This window comes from Coregonus lavaretus (assembly GCF_964263955.1).
Source record: "Coregonus lavaretus genome assembly, chromosome: 13".
Lineage (NCBI taxonomy): Eukaryota > Metazoa > Chordata > Actinopteri > Salmoniformes > Salmonidae > Coregonus > Coregonus lavaretus.
Window position 1 is genome coordinate 1387260 of NC_140000.1, and position 26493 is coordinate 1413752.

Genomic DNA, 26493 nt, shown 5'->3' on the forward strand with positions numbered 1-26493 from the left:
ATGATCAGATTCCTGTGATCTGTTCATGTTGTTCTTTCATCCAGGTTATAAATGCGGCATCATTGTTTTCTCAAGATATCCAAGTTAACCTGTAATAATGTTTTTGAAGTAGCTCTGGGCTTATCAGCATGCTAATTATTACATTTTGGTTGCTGTTAAACAACTTTGTTTTGTTTTAAGGAATACGTCTAAATATGTATGGCTTTTTGCTGTAAAGACTACAATTGACAATAAAATAAGGATAACTTAAATACCGAACCAGATTGTCATAATTGATGGGGGAAAATGTATGGAGAGGATCCAGAAATCTAACAAAGCAGCCTATATGGGCTACTGTAGTAGAAGCTTTAGGGTTATGGTTGAAGATAATACATTTACAGTGTGTGTTGAATTGTACATTTTATTACCATTATTAAATGTTCCACCTATGCCATTTCTGTGTTTGATTTTGAATCGAAAGATTTGTACAGTCATTTGAAATAAACCACCCCCAGTCAGCTACTGTAGGCTATTGATTGAGGTCAGTTGAAGCATCATCATGTGAATGTACTGTGCGTCCTACTTTGAGAATTGACCTATTTCGAGCGCATGAAAGAGGTCATCGTGGTAAAGAGGTGGGCTTTATTCTTTCTTTGTCCACTGTCGTTGACTTCTTATTATAGCTCAGTGGTCATTGATGGTCATTTTCGAACGTACGCGACTCCACGCAGCAGGCGGAGTTCTGTTTCCATGACAATTACGTCAATATTAGTGTCGGGTAACTAAAGGTCATGCTAAAGACAAGCGCGAGTCAGACAGAAGGAAACAGAATGGCGGAGGTAAACTTAACTGTTGTGCTTTAAAACGGCAAGAAATTATCGTATTGTGTGGCTTCTGTGTCGTTTCGTTTTCGTGGTACTTGGTTTCTTCTATTCATGGTCGCGGGAAGGACACAGTCTGAGCGGAGCAAAGCCTCGCTAGTAAGCCTGAAGGAGTTTGACTTTACTCGGAAGGATAGCTCAGCTGGCTAGCTGAACATGCTAATCTGCCAGATGACTTTTTGACAGTGTTTTTGCTAGCCAGTTAGCTAAATGACAGGCGACTAAAGCCAAGTAAAGAACTGTAGTTAGCTACCTAGTAATCCATGTTTACGTTGAATATTGTGAAGCTACTTGCTGGCCTTTCACCAGTTTACTTTTGCCCGTGTTAGCTTGCTAGCTTTGTGCTTGACTGCACTCTGCAGAGGTTAGCAGCACTAGCGGTAGCTAGCAGTACAAGTTCGTTTCGTCCTTTAAAAACCACATCTATTAAAGCCAAGTCAAGCAAGCTAGCTTCTCTCTCTATTTCCTAGAAAGCTTGTTCTAATGCTGATTGAATTTAGCAAATGCTATAGCTAGCTTTTTTGTTAGCTAATGTTTCTAGCTAGCTTGTTTTTAGATTTATGATATAGCAGGACTCTGAAGAAATTAATAATGCAGATCAAGATTTGAAATGGAATGTTTTTCACTTAGAGCAAAACCCAGGTTCTGAGTTAGTTACACCGTTATTCTGGCAGATCGTTGAAATCCAACGTCAAGTTCTTCGTAATCTCTGGTGTCTCTAAAATGACACCGTATGAGGGAGACATAGTCAATGGAATGACAACAACATTGAATGTTGTGTTGTATGGATAGATAAACTTGTCAATATTGGTTTATTTCGCTTGTACATGTTTTCTCACAGCCCTGTAGGGGGCAACCAAGGTCAAAATTGACCTTTGTATTGAATTCCATGTCCTTAGCTGCTATTATCAGTGACAGACTGCATACAGTAGTATCATCTTTACAGATCTGTTCAGTGTTTTGTGAAGATTGGTTGTCTGGTGCTGTAAACATCCCCGACTGGAAGCTGTATTGTACATGTTCTAGCTTTCAGTAGGGTGTTTGCTGCTCCAGGCTTCCTCAGACTCCTAGACTAGTGTTGTTCGTAGGTCTAGGGCTGCATTCCAATCAAAATGAGCACCTTCTCTTCCTCCCATCACTTGGAGGAAACCCTCCAGTGATGTATGTATGGCGGAGTGGAGGAGGGAAGAGGTCGCAAGTAAAAGTGGATTGGGACCACAGGAGGCTGCTGAGGGGAGGACGGCTCATAATAATGGCCAGAACAGAATGAATGTAATGGCCTCAAACACATGGAAACTATTTGTTTGATTTATTTGATACCATTCCACCTATTCCGCTCCAGCCATTACCACCAGTCTGTCCTCCCCAATTAAGGTGCCACCAACCTCCTGTGATTGGCACTTGCCTCAGGTTCGCATCTTCATTTGAATAACTGAATGTTAATGTTTGTTTGTACATCTGGTGTTTCCCAGACGAAAGTGTGTCTGACTCAAATGAGTGCGTTTTTGTTTACTCCCAGTTCTACTGCTGTAGAAATGGAAGTATCCTAGCTTCTCCGTTCCCAGTGTAGTTACTGTAAACATCCTACACTCAGCTATAGCCTGTATGGAAGGCTGGGGAGAGGGTGTTTACTTTGACTGGCTTGGATAGCCTCAATCTGTATGGATGGGATTTAATGGATCACACGTGAAGAGATGGAAGGATTTATTTTTGTACAAACAGCCTCAACAAACAAAGAAGAAGGCTGCAATTAATTCCCAGTGTTAGTTTTTATGGGAAACCTAACATGTAGAAGATGCAATCAATGGATGATGTTTGGGTGCATTGTCATCGATCAAAAAAATGACAATACCGTTTGTTGTTATTGCAAAAAAAATAAACTTCTCAAATGTGTATTGATTGACCCTGCTTCTTTTATTCCTTGGGATGTTTATAATGTATATCCCAGTTTACAGCATACTATTAGCCTAACATTTTTATGGACCTGGTTTAAAATGGTAGTGATTGCTGAAGAAAATGCACATTCGTTCACAAACTGAAATGGAAACTGTGATAACTGATGTTATTGCCAGTTCACACACCTGTATTCAAAATCCATGTAAGCTACATACATTTTAAGCTTAATCATTTCATCACATTATTTATATAAAGTACAGTTTTCTACTGTTATGGGAACAAATTTCACAACCATTGAGCATGTATATCTGGGCGTGACTAACCAATATTGATATGTCAGAGGATTTTGAATTAAGGAGAGTACTGTACACGATCCCATTCGAAAGAGAAGAATGGAGTGGAAACCTTTCACAAATGTATCAAGGGTAGGCTATGGCTATTGGTCATCCCAGCCACAGGGGGGCGCACATTCCAAACCAGCCTGCTGCTCTCTCCACAGGAAGACTTTATCCGCCATATTTATTGTCGCAGATTCGCCAGAAACCTTCCTCAAAACAAATAAAAATACGATTTTGAATTACTTATTCAAGATTTAATGTAGATATGTACATTTATTTATGTAACTCTTAGGATATTACGTTTTATTTTACAAACATGGAGACGTCAAATGCAGGTAACTACTCGATTGTTTACCTTTTCGTACAGGACCATCTCGGAGAAATAACATTTCTTAGCTAGGTAAAAGTAGCAAGCTAGCCAACAGATGTAGTCAAATTACTCATTATGTGAAGTTTCTTAAACGCTAAAAGTGTGGCACATAATTACCGTGACCAGCCACAACATTGACAGCACATTTATTGCAGCTAAATGTCCGGCATAAAGTTATTGGATTTAGTTAGCAAACAAAGTATTTATCACGAAACTGTTCCTGTTTCTCCCAGCGTGTAGCTAGCTTTATCCATACTGCAGAGGAGTCAGGAGTTAAACCATCTTTGCTGTTGCAGTGGTAGCTAAACCTGTCAGGAGAGCTACAGAGCCAACCAATAAACTATATTGCACTGACCTCATTCCATTTCAGTATTCTCAGCTTGTATTTGCTAGGCTGGCTTGGATCATGTAGGCCCTAGCTAGGATTGAATTCAATATTTTGAATGAAAGAGAGGGAAGTAGCTAGCTAGAGGAAAAATATGCAGCCCCTGACTAAAGAATGAACCACACAGAACTAACTATAAAGGCCAATGCACTGCCAGCATATTGAACATATCTAATTTCCTTTTAAGTCATTTAGCAGACACTCTTCTCCAGAGTGACATACAGGAGTGGGTCACACATGATCATACCCTTTTTTTCTTGCGTACTGGTCCCCCGTGGGAACCGAACCCACAATCCTGGTGTCGCAAGCACCATGGTCTACCAACTGTCAATTAAACTTTCAATGTGTAATCATATTATTATTAGGCCGTCTTCCACTGTAAAAAAAATGGCCCCTCATTTATCTGCAGCTTTGTTCATAAATACACATTAATCTTGGCCTGCCTGGCTGTTAATTCACAGGTGGGACTTCCTCCATCTTCATGTGTAAACTGTGCAACCTGTTCTCCCCACACCGAGCACAGCTCCTCTCCCACGTGTCTGAGAAGCACCACACAGAGGAGCTCAACCCTGATGACATCATTGTGGCCCTCATGCCATTGACAGCTCCACTGGAGAAGGGTGGAGGTGAGCACCTCTTCAAAGCAGCCAGGGCTACTAAGGGTGGAGGTGGAGGTGAGCACCTCTTCAAAGCAGCCAGGGATACTAAGGGTGGAGGTGGAGGTGAGCACCTCTTCAAAGCAGCCAGGGATACTAAGGGTGGAGGTGGAGGTGAGCACCTCTTCAAAGCAGCCAGGGATACTAAGGGTGGAGGTGGAGGTGAGCACCTCTTCAAAGCAGCCAGGGATACTAAGGGTGGAGGTGGAGGTGAGCACCTCTTCAAAGCAGCCAGGGATACTAAGGGTGGAGGTGGAGGTGAGCACCTCTTCAAAGCAGCCAGGGATACTAAGGGTGGAGGTGGAGGTGAGCACCTCTTCAAAGCAGCCAGGGATACTAAGGGTGGAGGTGAGCACCTCTTCAAAGCAGCCAGGGATACTAAGGGTGGAGGTGAGCACCTCTTCAAAGCAGCCAGGGATACTAAAGGTGGAGGTGAGCACCTCTTCAAAGCAGCCAGGGATACTAAAGGTAGAGGTGAGCACCTCTTCAAAGCAGCCAGGGATACTAGGGCATTGCAACAACCGACTGTATTATCATGTTTCTTTGTTTTTCACCAAAGGTGAACGATCTGAATAATTGGCTACTGAGTGCCTCGGTAGTCCTTCAAACATTTGTAGCAGATTGTAATCCGATTTTGACAGCTCTTTTTAATCCAGTACTAGGTTTAATTTGTGTCTGGGAAACCGGCCCTATAGGTCTGTCTATTTGTAATAGAGTGATTGATGGCAGTGATCATATTTCCCCCACAGATAGCCCTGTCAAGAGGAAACGAGGACGTCCTAAGGGCTCAACCAAGAAGATTGTAGCTGATGGGCCCATGACAGAGACTACTAGCCCCAACCAGAAGAAGCAGAAACAACAGACAGTAGAGGCCCAATCAGAAGCTGGGCCAGTGGAAGAACCAGAGGACGACAATGCTCTGGACTGCAAGAAGTGCAACCGTGTGTTCGGCAACAAGCGACAGATCATGAAACACATCTGCTTGATAGACCTCAGAGAGGATGGGGAGGAGGAGGAGGAGGACAACGGTATGTGTGAAGTGAACTGTTTTATGCTAAAATGCTTAGTGTCTGTTTAGAATAGATTGGAATATAATAGTGCTTTATGGTCCATCTAGGGATGCGTCCCAAATGGCACCCTATTCCCTATATAGTGCACTACTTTTGACCAGGGCCCATACACTACAAGACCAAAAGTATGTGGACACCTGCTTGTCGAACATCTCATTCCAAAATCATGGGCATTAATATGGAGTTGGTTCCCCCTTTGCTGCTATAACAGCCTCCACTCCTCTGGGAAGGCTTTCCACTAGATGTTGGAACATTGCTGCGGGGACTTGCTTCCATTCAGCCACAAGAGTGAGTTTGGGCACTGATGTTGGGCGATTAGGCCTGGCTCGCAGTCGGCGTTCCAATTCATCCCAAGGGTGTTCAATGGGGTTGAGGTCAGGGCTCTGTGCAGGCCAGTCAAGTTCTTCCACACCGATCTCGACAAACCATTTCTGTATGGACCTCGCTTTGTGCACGGAGGCATTGTCATGCTGAAACAGGAAAGGGTCTTCCCCAAACTGTTGCCACAAAGTTGGAAGCACAGAATCATCTTGAATGTCATTGTATGCTGTAGCGTTAAGATTTCCCTTCAGTGGAACTAAGGGGCCTAGCCCGAACCATGAAAAACAGCCCCAGACCATTATTCCTCCTCCACCAAACTTTACAGTTGGCACTATGCATTGGGGCAGGTAGCGTTCTCTTGGCATCCGCCAAACTCAGATTCGTCCGTTGGACTGCCAGATGGTGAAGCGTGATTCATCACTCCAGAGAACGCGTTTCCAGTGCTCCAGAGTCCAATGGCGGCAAGCTTTACACCACTCCAGCCGACGCTTGGCATTGCGCATGGTGATCTTAGGCTTGTGTGTGGCTGCTCGGCCAAAGAAACCCATTTCATGAAGCTCCCGACGAACAGTTATTGTGCTAACGTTACTTCCAGAGGCAGTTTGGAACTCGGTAGTGAGTGTTGCAACAGAGGTCAGACCATTTTTACGCACTTCAGCACTCGGCGGTCCTGTTCTGTGAGCTGGATGTCCTTTGGGTGGTGGACCATTCTTGATACACACAGGAAACTGTTGAGCGTAAAAAACCCAGCAGCGTTGCAGTTCTTGACACAATCCGGTGTGCCTGGCACCTACTACCATATCCCATTCAAAGGCACTTACATCTTTTGTCTTGCCCATTCACCCTCTGAACGGCACACATACAAAATCCATGTCTCTGGTTGAAGGGGATTTCACAAGTGACATAAGGGATCATAGCTTTAACCTGGATTCACCTGGTCAATCTATGTCATGGAAAGAGCTATATCTATATGTTGACCATCTAAATATCTATATCTATATGTTGACCATCTAAATATCTATATCTGTATGTTGACCATCTAAATGTCTATATCTATATGTTGACCATCTAAATGTCTATATCTATATGTTGACCATCTAAATGTCTATATCTATATGTTGACCATCTAAATATCTATATGTTGACCATCTAAATGTCTATATCTATATGTTGACCATCTAAATATCTATATCTATATGTTGACCATCTAAATGTCTATATCTATATGTTGACCATCTAAATATCTATATCTATATGTTGAACATCTAAATATCTATATCTATATGTTGACCATCTAAATGTCTATATATATATATGTTGACCATCTAAATGTCTATATCTATATGTTGACCATCTAAATATCTATATCTATATGTTGACCATCTAAATGTCTATATCTATATGTTGACCATCTAAATGTCTATATCTATATCTATATGTTGACCATCTAAATGTCTATATCTATATCTATATGTTGACCATCTAAATGTCTATATCTATATCTATATGTTGACCATCTAAATGTCTATATCTATATCTATATGTTGACCATCTAAATGTCTATATCTATATCTATATGTTGACCATCTAAATGTCTATATCTATATGTTGACCATCTAAATGTCTATATCTATATGTTGACCATCTAAATATCTATATCTATATGTTGACCATCTAAATGTCTATATCTATATGTTGACCATCTAAATGTATATATCTATATGTTGACCATCTAAATGTCTATCTATATGTTGACCATCTAAATGTCTATATCTATATCTATATGTTGACCATCTAAATATCTATATATATATGTTGACCATCTAAATGTCTATATCTATATCTATATGTTGACCATCTAAATGTCTATATCTATATGTTGACCATCTAAATGTCTATATCTATATGTTGACCATCTAAATATCTATATCTATATCTATATGTTGACCATCTAAATGTCTATATCTATATGTTGACCATCTAAATGTCTATATCTATATGTTGACCATCTAAATGTCTATATCTATATGTTGACCATCTGAATGTCTATATCTATATGTTGACCATCTAAATGTCTATATCTATATGTTGACCATCTAAATGTCTATATCTATATGTTGACCATCTAAATATCTATATCTATATGTTGACCATCTAAATGTCTATATATATATATGTTGACCATCTAAATGTCTATATCTATATGTTGACCATCTAAATGTCTATATCTATATGTTGACCATCTAAATGTTTATATCTATATGTTGACCATCTAAATATCTATATCTATATGTTGACCATCTAAATATCTATATCTATATGTTGACCATCTAAATGTCTATATCTATATGTTGACCATCTAAATATCTATATCTATATGTTGACCATCTAAATGTCTATATATATATATGTTGACCATCTAAATGTCTATATCTATATGTTGACCATCTAAATGTCTATATCTATATGTTGACCATCTAAATGTTTATATCTATATGTTGACCATCTAAATATCTATATCTATATGTTGACCATCTAAATGTCTATATCTATATGTTGACCATCTAAATGTCTATATCTATATCTATATGTTGACCATCTAAATGTCTAAATCTATATCTATATGTTGACCATCTACATGTCTATATCTATATCTATATGTTGACCATCTAAATGTCTATATCTATATCTATATGTTGACCATCTAAATGTCTATATCTATATCTATATGTTGACCATCTAAATGTCTATATCTATATGTTGACCATCTAAATGTCTATATCTATATGTTGACCATCTAAATGTCTATATCTATATGTTGACCATCTAAATATCTATATCTATATGTTGACCATCTAAATGTCTATATCTATATGTTGACCATCTAAATGTATATATCTATATGTTGACCATCTAAATGTCTATCTATATGTTGACCATCTAAATGTCTATATCTATATCTATATGTTGACCATCTAAATATCTATATATATATGTTGACCATCTAAATGTCTATATCTATATATATATGTTGACCATCTAAATGTCTATATCTATATGTTGACCATCTAAATGTCTATATCTATATGTTGACCATCTAAATATCTATATCTATATGTTGACCATCTAAATGTCTATATCTATATGTTGACCATCTAAATGTCTATATCTATATGTTGACCATCTAAATGTCTATATCTATATGTTGACCATCTAAATGTATATATATATGTTGACCATCTAAATGTCTATATCTATATGTTGACCATCTAAATGTCTATATCTATATGTTGACCATCTAAATGTCTATATCTATGTTGACCATCTAAATGTCTATATCTACATGTTCACCATCTAAATGTCTATATCTATATGTTGACCATCTAAATGTCTATATCCATATGTTGACCATCTAAATGTCTATATCTATATGTTGACCATCTAAATGTCTATATCTATATGTTGACCATCTAAATGTCTATATCTATATGTTGACCATCTAAATGTCTATATCTATATGTTGACCATCTGAATGTCTATATCTATATGTTGACCATCTAAATGTCTATATCTATATGTTGACCATCTAAATGTCTATATCTATATGTTGACCATCTAAATGTCTATATCTATATGTTGACCATCTAAATGTCTATATCTATATCTATATGTTGACCATCTAAATGTCTATATCAATATGTTGACCATCTAAATGTCTATATCTATATGTTGACCATCTAAATGTCTATATCTATATGTTGACCATCTGAATGTCTATATCTATATGTTCACATCTAAATGTCTATATCTATATGTTGACCATCTAAATGTCTATATCTATATGTTGACCATCTGAATGTCTATATCTATATGTTCACCATCTAAATGTCTATATCTATATGTTGACCATCTAAATGTCTATATCTATATGTTGACCATCTAAATATCTATATCTATATCTATATGTTGACCATCTAAATGTCTATATCTATATGTTCACCATCTAAATGTCTATATCTATATCTATATGTTCACCATCTAAATGTCTATACAGTGGGGAAAAAAAGTATTTAGTCAGCCACCAATTGTGCAAGTTCTCCCACTTAAAAAGATGAGAGAGGCCTGTAATTTTCATCATAGGTACACGTCAACTATGACAGACAAATTGTGAAAAGAAATTCCAGAAAATCACATTGTAGGATTTTTTATGAATTTATTAGCAAATTATGGTGGAAAATAAGTATTTGGTCACCTACAAACAAGCAAGATTTCTGGCTCTCACAGACCTGTAACTTCTTCTTTAAGAGGCTCCTCTGTCCTCCACTCGTTACCTGTATTAATGGCACCTGTTTGAACTTGTTATCAGCATAAAAGACACCTGTCCACAACCACAAACAGTCACACTCCAAACTCCACTATGGCCAAGACCAAAGAGCTATCAAAGGACACCAGAAACAAAATTGTAGACCTGCACCAGGCTGGGAAGACTGAATCTGCAACAGGTAAGCAGCTTGGTTTGAAGAAATCAACTGTGGGAGCAATTATTAGGAAATGGAAGACATATAAGACCACTGATAATCTCCCTCGATCTGGGGCTCCACGCAAGATCTCACCCTGTGGGGTCAAAATTATCACAAGAACGGTGAGCAAAAATCCCAGAACCACACGGGGGGACCTAGTGAATGACCTGCAGAGAGCTGGGACCAAAGTAACAAAGCCTACCATCAGTAACACACTACGCCGCCAGGGACTAAAATCCTGCAGTGCCAGACGTGTCCCCCTGCTTAAGCCAGTACATGTCCAGGCCCGTCTGAAGTTTGCTAGAGTGCATTTGGATGATCCAGAAGAGGATTGGGAGAATGTCATATGGTCAGATGAAACCAAAATATAACTTTTTGGTAAAAACTCAACTCGTCGTGTTTGGAGGACAAAGAATGCTGAGTTGCATCCAAAGAACACCATACCTACTGTGAAGCATGGGGGTGGAAACATCATGCTTTGGGGCTGTTTTTCTGCAAAGGGACCAGGACGACTAATCCGTGTAAAGGAAAGAATGAATGGGGCCATGTATCGTGAGATTTTGAGTTAAAACCTCCTTCCATCAGCAAGGGCATTGAAGATGAAACGTGGCTGGGTCTTTCAGCATGACAATGATCCCAAACACACTGCCCGGGCAACGATGGAGTGGCTTCGTAAGAAGCATTTCAAGGTCCTGGAGTGGCCTAGCCAGTCTCCAGATCTCAACCCCATAGAAAATCTTTGGAGGGAGTTGAAAGTCTGTGTTGCCCAGCGACAGCCCCAAAACATCACTGCTCTAGAGGAGATCTGCATGGAGGAATGGGCCAAAATACCAGCAACAGTGTGTGAAAACCTTGTGAAGACTTACAGAAAATGTTTGACCTGTGTCATTGCCAACAAAGGGTATATAACAAAGTATTGAGAAACTTTTGTTATTGACCAAATACTTATTTTCCACCATAATTTGCATATAAATTCATTAAAAATCCTACAATGTGATTTTATGGATTTTTTTCCCTCATTTTGTCTGTCATAGTTGACGTGTACCTATGATGAAAATTACAGGCCTCTCTCATCTTTTTAAGTGGGAGAACTTGCTCAATTGGTGGCTGACTAAATACTTTTTTTCCCCACTGTATCTATATGTTCACCATCTAAATGTCTATATCTATACGTTGACCATCTAAATGTCTATATCTATATGTTGACCATCTAAATGTCTATATCTATATGTTGACCATCTAAATGTCTATATCTATATGTTGACCATCTAAATGTCTATATCTATATGTTGACCATCTAAATGTCTATATCTATATGTTGACCATCTAAATGTCTATATCTATATGTTGACCATCTAAATGTCTATATCTATATGTTGACCATCTAAATGTCTATATCTATATGTTGACCATCTAAATGTCTATATCTATATGTTGACCATCTAAATGTCTATATCTATATGTTGACCATCTAAATATCTATATCTATATGTTGACCATCTAAATGTCTATATCTATATCTATATGTTGACCATCTGAATGTCTATATCTACAGTGGGGGAAAAAAGTATTTAGTCAGCCACCAATTGTGCAAGTTCTCCCACTTAAAAAGATGAGAGAGGCCTGTAATTTTCATCATAGGTACACGTCAACTATGACAGACAAAATGAGGGAAAAAAAATCCAGAAGATCACATTGTAGGATTTGTAATGAATTTATTTGCAAATTATGGTGGAAAATAAGTATTTGGTCAATAACAAAAGTTTCTCAATACTTTGTTATATACCCTTTGTTGGCAATGACACAGGTCAAATGTTTTCTGTAAGTCTTCACAAGGTTTTCACACACTGTTGCTGGTATTTTGGCCCATTCCTCCATGCAGATCTCCTCTAGAGCAGTGATGTTTTGGGGCTGTCGCTGGGCAACACAGACTTTCAACTCCCTCCAAAGATTTTCTATGGGGTTGAGATCTGGAGACTGGCTAGGCCACTCCAGGACCTTGAAATGCTTCTTACGAAGCCACTCCTTCGTTGCCTGGGCGGTGTGTTTGGGATCATTGTCATGCTGAAAGACCCAGCCACGTTTCATCTTCAATGCTTTCACTCAAAATCTCACGATACATGGCCCCATTCATTCTTTCCTTTACACGGATCAGTCGTCCTGGTCCCTTTGCAGAAAAACAGCCCCAAAGCATGATGTTTCCACCCCCATGCTTCACAGTAGGTATGGTGTTCTTTGGATGCAACTCAGCATTCTTTGTCCTCCAAACACGACAAGTTGAGTTTTTACCAAAAAGTTCTATTTTGGTTTCATCTGACCATATGACATTCTCCCAATCCTCTTCTGGATCATCCAAATGCACTCTAGCAAACTTCAGACGGGCCTGGACATGTACTGGCTTAAGCAGGGGGACACGTCTGGCACTGCAGGATTTGAGTCCCTGGCGGCGTAGTGTGTTACTGATGGTAGGCTTTGTTACTTTGGTCCCAGCTCTCTGCAGGTCATTCACTAGGTCCCCCCGTGTGGTTCTGGGATTTTTGCTCACCGTTCTTGTGATAATTTTGACCCCACGGGGTGAGATCTTGCGTGGAGCCCCAGATCGAGGGAGATTATCAGTGGTCTTGTATGTCTTCCATTTCCTAATAATTGCTCCCACAGTTGATTTCTTCAAACCAAGCTGCTTACCTATTGCAGATTCAGTCTTCCCAGCCTGGTGCAGGTCTACAATTTTGTTTCTGGTGTCCTTTGACAGCTCTTTGGTCTTGGCCATAGTGGAGTTTGGAGTGTGACTGTTTGAGGTTGTGGACAGGTGTCTTTTATACTGATAACAAGTTCAAACAGGTGCCATTAATACAGGTAACGAGTGGAGGACAGAAGAGCCTCTTAAAGAGGAAGTTACAGGTCTGTGAGAGCCAGAAATCTTGCTTGTTTGTAGGTGACCAAATACTTATTTTCCACCATAATTTGCAAATAAATTCATTAAAAATCCTACAATGTGATTTTCTGGATTTTTTTTCCTCAATTTGTCTGTCATAGTTGACGTGTACCTATGATGAAAATTACAGGCCTCTCTCATATTTTTAAGTGGGAGAACTTGCACAATTGGTGGCTGACTAAATACTATTTTTCCCCACTGTATATGTTGACCATCTAAATGTTTATCTATATGTTGACCATCTAAATGTCCATCTGCTCTGTTTTATTGACTGATGCTTAGTTTTCATGATCTCTCCCCACAGACAAAGAGTTTGAGGCTCAACCTGGTGCATCAGAAGACAAAGACGAGGACAGGGAGAGAAGCTCAAAGAGGCCACGGCCACTCCGCTCTGAGAAGGTTTCCCTTGTGAAGGAGCAGGAACAAGCAGGAAGCACCAAGAACCCCATCATCAGTGTGGTTCTCACCGCTCACGAGGCACTTCCTGGTAAGTCACAACTACATTATGGATGCGGCCCAATTGGCACTCTATTATCTACAGGGTGCGATACTTTTGACCAGGGCCCATAGGGAATAGGGTGTAGGGAATAGGGTGTAGGGAATAGCGTGTAGGGAATAGGGTGTAGGGAATAGGGTGTAGGGAATAGCGTGTAGGGAATAGCGTGTAGGGAATAGGGAATAGCGTGTAGGATCAACCTGAGGATCTTCAGATTTTAATCCAGAAAAGTATAGATTCACAATGTTGCTGTTGGTACATTTTCACCTGAGTTTTATGCATGAAAAATCAGGAAGGTTTATAGTCTGTGTGTTCCCGATGACTTGTCTTTGTATCTAGGCTGTATAAACGTTTATATTTGTATCTACCTGTGCATTTGTTCATTTAGGTGCGACAAGGATAGTGCCGATCGAGGCCACCCCAGCAGAGCCGACTGTTACTGCAGACACAGACTCTCAGGAAGCGGGACAGAAGAGAGGTTTTCAGGAATATTCCATACAACAAGCTGCTTATGAAGTGCCATTAAAGTCAAACAGGTACAGACGTTTGGTTGTACAACACACAGTAGCTGAAGATAAAGTACCCAGACTGTATTGTGGCATTAATAAATGGAACATAATGATGTCTTGAGTGAACTGAATCAATGTAGTCTACAGTATTATCTAGCAGAGTGAAATGTCAGTCTAGTCTACTATATTCACCACTTCAATGGACGTGTCAACAACAGATTTCAGCTTTGTTACTGTAGATACAAACATAACGTTTTTGCTATAGCTCAAATTGTATTTTGGCAAGTTACTGGTTCTACTGTATGTATATTGCAACATTCCTCGTTCATACAGAATAGGACAGACCCAGTTGAAGATCTTCACCTGCGAATACTGCAACAAGGTCTTCAAGTTCCGCCACTCCTTGCAGGCCCATCTGCGAACCCACACCAACGAGAAACCCTTCAAGTGCCCACACTGCGACTACGCCAGTGCCATCAAAGCCAACCTCAGCGTTCACATGCGCAAACACACGGGAGAGAAGTTCAGCTGTGAGCACTGCTCCTTCCAGTGCCTCAGCAAGGGCCACCTCAAGGTGCACGTGGAGAGAGTTCACCACAAGATCAAGCAGCACTGTCGCTTCTGCAAGAAGAAGTACTCTGACGTCAAGAACCTGCTCAAGCACATGAAGGAGAGCCACGACCTGGAGGACAAGAAGGTGAAGGACTGCTCTCTTTTTTTAAATCTATCATATGCCTTTATACTGTCTTTATTATGAGATCTTATTGATGTAGTTATTAATAACATGTATTATTATGAAGGTGAAGGACTCCTACCATGAGTACAGTCTACAGACCAGAGAAGGCAAGAGGCAGCTCCTCTACGACTGCCAGATCTGCGACCGCAAGTTCAAGAACGAGCTGGACCGCGACCGCCACATGATGGTCCACGGCAGCGAGAGGCCGTTCGGCTGCGAGCTGTGTGACCACGGCTGCACCAAGTTCCAGGCTCTCCAAGCGCATGTCCGCAAGCACCCCTTCCTCTACGTGTGTGCTGCCTGCCAGCAGAGGTTTGTCAGTTCCGTGCGGCTTAAGGCCCACCTGAAGGAGGCTCACCCAGAATCAGAGGAGGCGGCCGGGTTCTCAGAGTCCATCAACAGCAGCTTCTGTCTGCTGGAGCCGGGGGACGACATCAAGAGAGAGATGCTGAGACAGGATGAGATCAGGATGGCTGAGGAGCTGTCTCTACTCAACGCCCAGCAGGAGGAGGATGAGGAGGAGGCCCTCGCTGGTGACCCTTCAGAGGAGCAGGAGGAGGCCCTCGCTGGTGACCCTTCAGAGGAGCAGGGGGAGGCCCTCGCTGGTGACCCTTCAGAGGAGCAGGAGGAGGCCCTCGCTGGTGACCCTTCAGAGGAACAGGAGGAGGCCCTCGCTGGTGACCCTTCAGAGGAGCAGGAGGAGGCCCTCGCTGGTGACCCTTCAGAGGAGCAGGAGGAGGCCCTCGCTGGTGACCCTTCAGAGGAACAGGAGGAGGCCCTCGCTGGTGACCCTTCAGAGGAACAGGAGGAGGCCCTCGCTGGTGACCCTTCAGAGGAGCAGGAGGAGGCCCTCGCTGGTGACCCTTCAGAGGAGCAGGAGGAGGCCCTCGCTGGTGACCCTTCAGAGGAACAGGAGGAGGCCCTCGCTGGTGGCCCTTCAGAGGAACAGGAGGAGGCCCTCGCTGGTGACCCTTCAGAGGAGCAGGAGGAGGCCCTCGCTGGTGACCCTTCAGAAAAACAGGAGGAGGCCCTCGCTGGTGTCCCTTCAGAGAAACAGGAGGAGGCCCTCGCTGGTGACCCTTCAGAGGAGCAGGAGGAGGCCCTCGCTGGTGACCCTTCAGAGGAGCAGGAGGAGGCCCTCGCTGGTGACCCTTCAGAGGAGCAGGAGGAGGCCCTCGCTGGTGACCCTTCAGAGGAGCAGGAGGAGGCCCTCGCTGGTGACCCTTCAGAGGAGCAGGAGGAGGCCCTCGCTGGTGACCCTTCAGAGGAGCAGGGGGATGGGGTGGAACAGGGAGAGGGGCTGGGAGAGTGGGAGGAACAGGTGGTCCCTGATCCGGGCCCTAAGGGGCAGACTGTAGAGACATACGTGTTGAACCAACCTGCACAAGAGACTGAGACTCTACAAGACAGAACTGAGCCAATCAGTCCTGAACAAACCCAGACAACAAGCAAAGGCACGGCCCAGGAAGTAATCAGCGAGGAGAGACCTGATAAGACACTGATGGAGGAAGACGAGCCTCATGGGGAGAATAACGTCACTGTGGCTGAACAAGACACTTTGGTAGAAAGGCCTTCAGGCAAGGAGGAATCAGTGGGCCACCAGCAGTATCCTGAAGAAGACAAGGGTTCTTCATCAACATCACAAGGTCATGTTGAGGAGACTCTCCGGTCTTTGATTCAGGGGGAGGTCATAGGTCAAACAAACACTTCAGCAGGACCACAAGGAGAGGATGGTACAACGGAGGAGAGGAGCGCATTCCAACAGATTCTAGATAAACTGCAGAAAAGGCAGCTGAACATGGTTGTCTTTGAGAGAATACGGAAAGTATACGGGGACCTGGAATGTGAATACTGTGGTAAGAATATATCACGCAAATATATTGACATAGAAATCATTTTATTATAGCAGTATAAATTGCATTTTTACAAGAGTTTGTAATTTCAGCTATTTCATCATTTCATATGTGTTGGTAATTCATCTGTAAACCACCTGTTTTCTAGCCACGTGTTTTTTTTTGTTCCCCGTCTAGGAAAGCTCTTCTGGTACCAAGTCCACTACAACATGCATGTGCGCACTCACACAAAAGAGCATCTACATTACTGTACCCAGTGCAGCTATTCTTCCATCACCAAGAACTGCCTGAAGCGCCATCTAATCCAGAGACACAGTAACGTCCTGCTCCAGTGCCCCATGGAAGACTGCCAGTACTGCACACCTGACAAGTACAAGCTGCAGGCCCACCTCAAAACACACTTTGACAACGTAAGTCTGGGACCGCGTCCCAAATGACACCCTGTTCTCTATATAGTGGGCTACTTTTGATCAGGGACCCATAGGGGACACATCATCTGATAATTATAGCACGTTTCTGTTTTTTGATGATTTTGGACTCTAACGTCATTAATTTTTAATATTAAAGGAGAAGAAAAGCTTTGCTTGCCCTGTGTGTGAGGAAACGTTCACTGAAGATAAACTTAAGCTTCATATCAGGAACTTTCATCCAGGTAAGAGACCGGAAACTAAGCCCGATCTTTGTTTGGGTGTTCTCTGTGGAGTTTGATTTTGTTCACAACAGCAGAGCGTTAATGATGTTTAAATCTAAAAATCATACCCATTTCCTGATTGAAGCCAGGCATAAAGGTAAGTAAGCCTTGTCCAAGCCGGAACGGCCCATAGGGCAGGAGCCTTTCTGAAGCTCGAGGCAGCTTTAATGTACATGTACACCCCCTGGGGCAGGACACTAGCTATGTGGGTAAAACCATCTCTATCCGCAGATACGCCGATGAACGCCATCTCTGAGGCGCTGGGGGTGAGGGTGCAGATGAAGGGCTTGATCGGGAAGAGAGCGTCCAAGTGCCCTTATTGTGACAGCTACTTCATGAGGAACGGAGCAGATCTACAGCAGCACATCTGGGCTCACGAAGGTAGGACATCAAACTAAATAGGCTGGGTAACAAATGACGTCCTGTTCCTTATAATGCCTTCTACTTTTGGACAAATAAAGTGGTTTTCTCCACATTTAAAAGGCAATAGCAACTACCACACTTAACCTTTTCGAGGAATTTTTTTACTTGTAATGAATGTGCAATGTGGTTGTCTTATCGATGTGATATGTGGTTGTCTTATCGCTGTGATATGTGGTTTTCTTATCGCTGTGATATGTGGTTGTCTTATCGATGTGATATGTGGTTGTCTTATCGCTGTGATACAGTGGGGGAAAAAAGTATTTAGTCAGCCACCAATTGTGCAAGTTCTCCCACTTAAAAAGATGAGAGGCCTGTAATTTTCATCATAGGTACACGTCAACTATGACAGACAAAATGAGAAGAAAAAAAATCCTGAAAATCACATTGTAGGATTTGTAATGAATTTGCAAATTATGGTGGAAAATAAGTATTTGGTCAATAACAAAAGTTTCTCAATACTTTGTTATATACCCTTTGTTGGCAATGACACAGGTCAAACGTTTTCTGTAAGTCTTCACAAGGTTTTCACACACTGTTGCTGGTATTTTGGCCCATTCCTCCATGCAGATCTCCTCTAGAGCAGTGATGTTTTGGGGCTGTCGCTGGGCAACACAGACTTTCAACTCCCTCCAAAGATTTTCTATGGGGTTGAGATCTGGAGACTGGCTAGGCCACTCCAGGACCTTGAAATGCTTCTTACGAAGCCACTCCTTCGTTGCCCGGGCGGTGTGTTTGGGATCATTGTCATGCTGAAAGACCCAGCCACGTTTCATCTTCAATGCCCTTGCTGATGGAAGGAGGTTTTCACTCAAAATCTCACGATACATGGCCCCATTCATTCTTTCCTTTACACGGATCAGTCGTCCTGGTCCCTTTGCAGAAAAACAGTTCCAAAGCATGATGTTTCCACCCCCATGCTTCACAGTAGGTATGGTGTTCTTTGGATGCAACTCAGCATTCTTTGTCCTCCAAACACGACAAGTTGAGTTTTTACCAAAAAGTTATATTTTGGTTTCATCTGACCATATGACATTCTCCCAATCCTCTTCTGGATCATCCAAATGCACTCTAGCAAACTTCAGACGGGCCTGGACATGTACTGGCTTAAGCAGGAGGACACGTCTCGCACTGCAGGATTTGAGTCCCTGACGGCGTAGTGTGTTACTGATGGTAGGCTTTGTTACTTTGGTCCCAGCTCTCTGCAGGTCATTCACTAGGTCCCCCCGTGTGGTTCTGGGATTTTTGCTCACCGTTCTTGTGATCATTTTGACCCCACAGGGTGAGATCTTGCGTGGAGCCCCAAATCAAGGGAGATTATCAGTGGTCTTGTATGTCTTCCATTTCCTAATAATTGCTCCCACAGTTGATTTCTTCAAACCATGCTGCTTACCTATTGCAGATTCAGTCTTCCCAGCCTGGTGCAGGTCTACAATTTTGTTTCTGGTGTCCTTTGACAGCTCTTTGGTCTTGGCCATAGTGGAGTTTGGAGTGTGACTGTTTGAGGTTGTGGACAGGTGTCTTTTATACTGATAACAAGTTCAAACAGGTGCCATTAATACAGGTAACGAGTGGAGGACAGAGGAGCCTCTTAAAGAAGAAGTTACAGGTCTGTGAGAGCCAGAAATCTTGCTTGTTTGTAGGTGACCAAATACTTATTTTCCACCATAATTTGCAAATAAATTCATTAAAAATCCTACAATGTGATTTTCTGGATTTTTTTTCCTCAATTTGTCTGTCATAGTTGACGTGTACCTATGATGAAAATGACAGGCCTCTCTCATCTTTTTAAGTGGGAGAACTTGCACAATTGGTGGCTGACAATACTTTTTTCCCCCACTGTATGTGGTTGTCTTATCGATGTGAAATGTGGTTGTCTTATCGATGTGATATGTGGTTGTCTTATCGATGTGATATGTGGTTGTATTACCTACCTTATTTGAATGCATTGACTGTAAATCACTCTGGATAAGAGTGTCTGCTAAATGATCACTGACTGTAAATCACCCTGGATAAGAGTGTCTGCTAAATGATCACTGACTGTAAATCACTCTGGATAAGAGTGTCTGCTAAATGATCACTGACTGTAAATCACCCTGGATAAGAGTGTCTGCTAAATGATCACTGACTGTAAATCACTCTGGATAAGAGTGTCTGCTAAATGATCACTGACTGTAAATCACCCTGGATAAGAGTGTCTGCTAAATGATCACTGACTGTAAATCACCCTGGATAAGAGTGTCTGCTAATTGATCACTGACTGTAAATCACTCTGGATAAGAGTGTCTGCTAAATGACCACTGACTGTAAATCACTCTGGATAAGAGTGTCTGCTAAATGACCAAAATGTAAATGCCGCTGTATCTCTTCCCCCTGTTAGGAGTGAAGCCCTTCAAGTGTTCCCTGTGTGATTATGCCAGCCGCAGCAAGAGCAACCTGAAGGCCCACATGAGCAGACACACCACGGAGAAGACACATCTGTGTGACATGTGTGGCAAGAAGTTCAAGTCCAAGGTCACTCTGAAGAGCCACAAGCTGATGCACACAGAGGACGGTGAGAGAAATCCATACGCTTTGAGATCTAGGGCGGGGTTCCAAATAATGGCACCCTATTCACTATATAGTGCACTACGTTTGACCAGAGCCCAATAGTAGTGCACTATAAAGGGAATAGGGTGCCATTTGGGACACGTCCACGATTTGAGATCCAGTGGGGGTAACATTTAGTATTTTATCTTTGACAGTACTAACCAGCAGGTGATTATTGTCCCCCTGTCTGTGTCCCTCCTCCATAATGTAGGTAAGCAGTTCAAATGTACAGAGTGTGATTACAGCGCTGCACAGAAACCTCTGCTGGTGAGACACATGGAGCAGCACGCCTCTTTCAAGGTGATCAGACGAGGGGAGTCTTTATACAACGCTTCTATAATACAGTCGCTAGCGTCAATGTATCAACACCAGCCAATAACTATTTCAACTTCCACTACCATAAAATACTTTCGGACAGCTTAAGGGATCGCACAATGTTTCTTCAGAAAAAATGACCCATTTTCTAGTCTTCATTATTGTTTGAAGACAACTGAAATGTGTTTTCCACAGCCCTACCGCTGCGGCCACTGTCACTACTCCTGTAACATAGCAGGACCCCTGAAGAGACATTACAGCAAGAAGCACCCCGACCAGGAGTACTGTAACGCAGGGCCTGGGCCAGCCACCTCTGAGGCGGTGGAACAGCAAGGTGAGTCCCTCAGCAAATAAACACTGACCTCTGGAATGGACAAAACATTTGTGGAGATCATACTGTACCAACCAGAAACCCACATTTTACATATATATTAACATTTAGCAGACGCTCTTATCCAGAAAGACTTTGTGTATTCAACTAAGTTTAATGGGGAAAAACAAGTACATATCAGTCATATCAGTTCAAGTAGACCAGTCTTCAAACTAGAACATGGAATTAGTCTTTACTCAGTAAAGCAAAAGGAGAAACCTGCATACTGTTTCTGTTCCCTATGAAAATGTTTGTATTAAATGACTAATACAAGTGCTTTGGTACATGGATCTCTTCAACCAGGTGGAGTGTCCTGTGTGTGACTATGTCCTGTATCGCTAGGTGGAGTGGAGTGTCCCGTGTGTGACTATGTCCTGTATCGCTAGGTGGAGTGTCCCGTGTGTGACTATGTCCTGTATCGCTAGGTGGAGTGGAGTGTCCTGTGTGTGACTATGTCCTGTATCGCTAGGTGGAGTGAAGTGTCCTGTGTGTGACTACGTCCTGTATCGCTAGGTGGAGTGAAGTGTCCCGTGTGTGACTATGTGTACGGCACCAAGTGGGAGATGAACAGACACCTGAAGAACAAGCATGGCCTCAAAGTGATTCAGAGTGACGTGCTTGGTCTGAAACAATGGGAGGTAAGGTTTCAAACGCTCCTATATATGGTCAATATTAAGATGTTTTTCCTATGTTTAGACACTGTGTTAAGTGTGTGTGTGTGTGTGTGTGTGTGTGTGTGTGTGTGTGTGTGTGTGTGTGTGTGTGTGTGTGTGTGTGTGTGTGTGTGTGTGTGTGTGTGTGTGTGTGTGTGTGTGTGTGCGTGTGTGTGTGTGTGTGTTCTGAGGTGGTGGAGCAGTCGATGGAGCAGCCTCTTACCCAGTACCTCCACATCACTGAGACGGAGGACCCTCAGGGGACCGAAGCTGCCGTGTCGGCCCTCCAGGACCTCCGGTTCACAGAGAACGGTTAGGACAAGTAGTCAGCACTTAAGTTAGCCTGGTCCCAGATCTGTTTGTGCCCCTTGCCAACGCCATTGCTCCTTGTCAAGCCACATACGACAAGAGTGACAAGGAGTTGATACATCCTTGGTTTGCTCACTGCGTTTCATGTATTTGAATGCATTCCTCTCGCTCTGCTTAGGGGTGGCGTCGACCACCACAGAAGGGCTGGATCCCACAGCGGTTAACATCCTCCAGCAGATCATTGAGCTGGGGGCAGAGTCCAATGATGCCACGGTGGCCTCCATGGTGACCATGGCCCCTGGCAGAGTGACCGTGGTGGAGCAGGTAAGGCTTGTGTCCCAATTGAAACCTTATTCCATTTATAGTGTACAACTTTTAACCAGGGCTCTCTGGTCAAACGGAGTGCACTATAAAGAGAATATGGGTGCTTGTGCCCTTGTCATTTGGGACATCTCACTCCCAACACGTTCCATTCCTCTTTCCACCGTCTTCCAGGTGGGTGAGGAGGAGCAGCAGGGGACCCACACTGTGATGATCCAGGACCCCTTCCAGCAGGCAGCCTCCATGGGTCTGGGTGAGGAGCACCATCTGGTGGTGTCGTCTGACGATGTGGAGGGCATGGAGACGGTGACTGTGTACACTCAGGGAGAGGATGCCTCCCAGTTCATCGTCTATGTCCAAGAGGCTGTGCAGACCGAGGAGCATACTGTGGAATCTATCTGAGCAGGACAGGGCATTGGTGCAGGGATGGAGGAGCAGTCAACAGTTTCATCCTGGGTCATTCAGAAGGTGGAAGACAATTTGAAACAGGGAGGTACTACCTGAACTTGTCCAGTTAGAACACAGATTTGAATTGTTCCGTTGCTAAACATTTTGCTACAGTGTGCCCTATTGAACTCCACCTGGCTTGCTCTTTGAAACCCACAACCAATCTCCAATGGATTTGATTGGAGTAACATAGTGACTTGAAATGTATCATTTCATCGCTTAGGCCTTTTCTTTGTGATTAGCATTTCCTTATGTCAATTCAACTTAATATATCAAAGGCTTTTCTTAGAAAACAAGATTTTGGAATTTACTTTTTATACAAGTGTAAAATTACTTTAAGGGAATAAAATGTGAACGTGGATAATTCAAATATTTAGGCCGGGATTCAATCTGTGTAACGTTGTTGACAATGAGCCTTTTAAAGGCTATGTTACCGCGTTCACGGTAAATGCTGCAGACGTTGTCTCAATCGGAAATTAGCTTTAAAAATGTCAAGCGCACTATAACACGGTTTTAGATAGAATCTCGGCCTTACTTAGCTAGCATAGTTGCAGTTTTCGTATGATGTGCCTTTCTTGAATGTTTACAACTGATCATTTACAGGACTAGATACTTTAGAGGTCTAGATTGTTGATCATGTTTTTCTATACCCCCCCATCCTGTTGACTAACATTTCTACACATATTGGAATGTAAGTCAATGAACAATTAAACGTATATCATGACAAACTCAATACCTCGAAAGTGTTTATTGACATGAACAATTCACCCATGTCTGATCTCTGGTGTAAAACAACCCAAACACACTAATACACATGTATGAAGAGTGGATCTCCAGTACACTGCTCATTCATGCTGCCTTCAAATGCTCCTCGGAAGTGTGAAATACAAGGTTCCGACGGGGAAACAACCACTTGAACGACTCTCCCAAGTCGGACTTCCGAATGGGAAAGTCGTCGATGGAGATGATACCCGAGATTAAAAGTTGTGACGTTTCGTCACTGACCTTTCGAACTAAGGATCTAGGACTTCCTGCTCTCCTCAGCCATGAGTTCTCTGACCTGGTCATCTTCCTGGCTGAACGCCCGGCCGTCCTCCCCCTCACCCTCCCCCTCCTGACCCTGGCTGTGTCTGGACAGAAGGTACTCCTTAGGAGTGATGTCATCATCAATGGGCCGCTTGGACTTCTTCTTCTTCTCCATTACCTTCTGCTTCCTGTACTCGGCCAGCACCTCCAGCTGCTGCAGTGTGAGCTCTGGTGCCAGGGTGTCTGAGGTAGTCTCTTTGACCCTCAGTTTGTAGTCCAGGATCTGCTTGTTGAGAGCTTCGTGGTCCACCCCGAACAGCACAGGTTTTTTAGACGTGGTGGGCTGTCCTGATTCCACTACATGCAGTTGTTCTCTGTAAGAAATTAGATGTATTAAGTAAACTTTTAAAGTCAGTCACTTGACTGTATTTACTATTTGAGCTCCAGTCATCAAAGACTGTCTCACCCCAGTCCGTCTTTCCCGTCCTGATCTTCAGGACCAAAGTCAGCCATCTTGAGTAGGTTTTCAACCTAACAGCACAGTGGACAAGCACAAAGTCCATCAGCACAAAGTATTTTTAATACATTTTGAATATCGTTTGTGTTCTAATGAATATGAAATACCAAGTACCTCAGACATGGCTGCGTACTGTTTATCCTTTATGAAAACCAAAGGAGGGACGCCACCAAGGGTTTGATGAGCCATAATGAGGTACCTGTTAACAACAGAGAAGCACAGGGGTTCTCTCTAACATTATCCTGAAACAACCTAGCCTGAGTGTCAGTCTCTGTGTGCTATCCTACCAACTCCTTGTCATGTTAAGTTTGTCTTGACAAGGACCGCAATGCAGTTGGCAAGAACACATAGACCTGGAACCAGGCTAGAAACAATCCTCACAGAAAGAGAAGAGTACTGCTATTTTATGACATAGTGCTTACCTTATACGAGGGCTGCTCTTGTCCAGTGCTTGCTGAATCTGGTCATCCCTCTCTGACACACCACTGGTTTTCCAATAGACCCGGCAACTAGAGAAGTCTGCAGGCAGTGAGACCTGGTGTGACACAGACAAGTTGCCATTTGAATGGAACTGTCCACAATACTAACACCAATCTTATGAAGCTACCTTGCATTAACAAAATGTCATTGAATATTTCAGTCCAAGTTGAAGTACTTCCTAGCCTGGTCCCAGATCTGCAAGTCCTCTTGCTTACTTTAATGCTGTCATTGTCAAGCCAAACATGACAATGGGTTGGCATGATGGCACAAACACCCTGGCACTCAGGCTAGGTTATTCCTACCCTTGAGATGTCCACACTGTAGTTGTAGACCTCAGAGTTGACTTCAGGGGAGCTCAGTAGATCAGTGATGGCCTTGTACAGGATAGAGTTGAGGACTCTGGTGCGCATGTTGTCCTCTTGGTTTTGTTTCTTAGGTGGCTTCAGAGCACTGAGCTGACTGGACGGTGGCGCCTGTCAGAATTACAAAGGTTAAAGTGTGAAACGAGATACAGCAAGCCTGAGTACCAGTCTGTTTCTACTGTCTTGACAACTCCTTATGGACTTGTTATGTCAATGATAACAATGGAGCAGGCTAAGAATAAGTATAATTACAATCTAAATCATGAATGAGACAGTGTACCAACCTTGGGCGGTGTTTCATACCAGAGCTTCTTCCTGTTGAAGACATGCAATGAAGAAAAGGTTACACAAGTCATAGCAGAAGAGGAGCCTGGTAGCTAATCCGTTTGTGCTCATGCCAACTCCATTACTGTCATGTTGGCTCAAACAGACTAAACACAGGCTAGCAAGAGTACTACTAGGCCGATTACTTGAAACTTGATAGTTAGGCTAGCAAGACATGATGAATCAAATCAGACAACTCGGGACTTGCTACCAAAACGTCAAACCATAACGTTCTCTTACTTTGTTTTGTTGACAAACTTCCTCATCAGGTTTTTACCAGCACAATTGGAAGAAGTGTGAAAATCTCTTCTGCCATGACAAACTGATGAGATGGAACGGTGCTCGCAGTTCAAATGATGGAATCGATGCTGAAGATCAAGTTCGACGCTGCCGCTGGTCCGTTTCTTCATAGCCATACCACTGCTCGCGTAATGCTGAAGAACTAGACATTGTTTTAATCTTGAGTATGCATTAATTCCAAACATAATCAATATGTTTCTCAAACCTTTAAAAAGCGAGTGAATTTTTCGGTCGCACAGCAGCTACCTAGCCAGCATGTATGTAAACATCACCCTGCGCAACTAGTAATGTCTGTCTGAAGAATGGGTTAAGGCAAAAGCAATCGATGGCAAAGCTACTTCATAAAAAAATATTTATACAATTGTTATATTCTACTTGTAGCCTTGTTGGGTGTATATCAAGCCAGGACATAATATATGTATTT

At 42.6% G+C, this 26493-nt stretch overlaps 2 protein-coding genes across 2 annotated transcripts; one reads left to right on the forward strand and one right to left on the reverse strand.

Annotated features, from left to right (window-relative positions):
- The first annotated feature begins 3342 nt into the window (after positions 1–3342).
- On the forward strand, positions 3343–23791 carry LOC311140607 (zinc finger protein ZFAT-like). The gene is made up of 18 exons (XM_084175732.1): positions 3343–3429; positions 4311–4517; positions 5255–5533; positions 13656–13838; positions 14236–14383; positions 14690–15053; positions 15157–16011; positions 16330–16948; positions 17123–17355; positions 17513–17597; positions 17868–18017; positions 20437–20610; positions 20857–20945; positions 21156–21294; positions 21844–21968; positions 22175–22295; positions 22471–22616; positions 22788–23791. The coding sequence occupies exons 1-18, from the start codon at positions 3411–3413 to the stop codon at positions 23013–23015; spliced, it is 4164 nt and encodes a 1387-aa protein (XP_084031858.1). The 5' UTR covers positions 3343–3410; the 3' UTR covers positions 23016–23791.
- LOC311140620 (putative ribosome-binding factor A, mitochondrial) lies at positions 23780–26358 on the reverse strand. The gene is made up of 7 exons (XM_084175750.1): positions 26010–26358; positions 25730–25760; positions 25386–25556; positions 25026–25138; positions 24718–24802; positions 24553–24617; positions 23780–24460 (listed from the first exon to the last, which is right to left on the reverse strand). The coding sequence occupies exons 1-7, from the start codon at positions 26252–26254 to the stop codon at positions 24082–24084; spliced, it is 1089 nt and encodes a 362-aa protein (XP_084031876.1). The 5' UTR covers positions 26255–26358; the 3' UTR covers positions 23780–24081.
- Between the last annotated feature and the right edge of the window lie 135 nt (positions 26359–26493).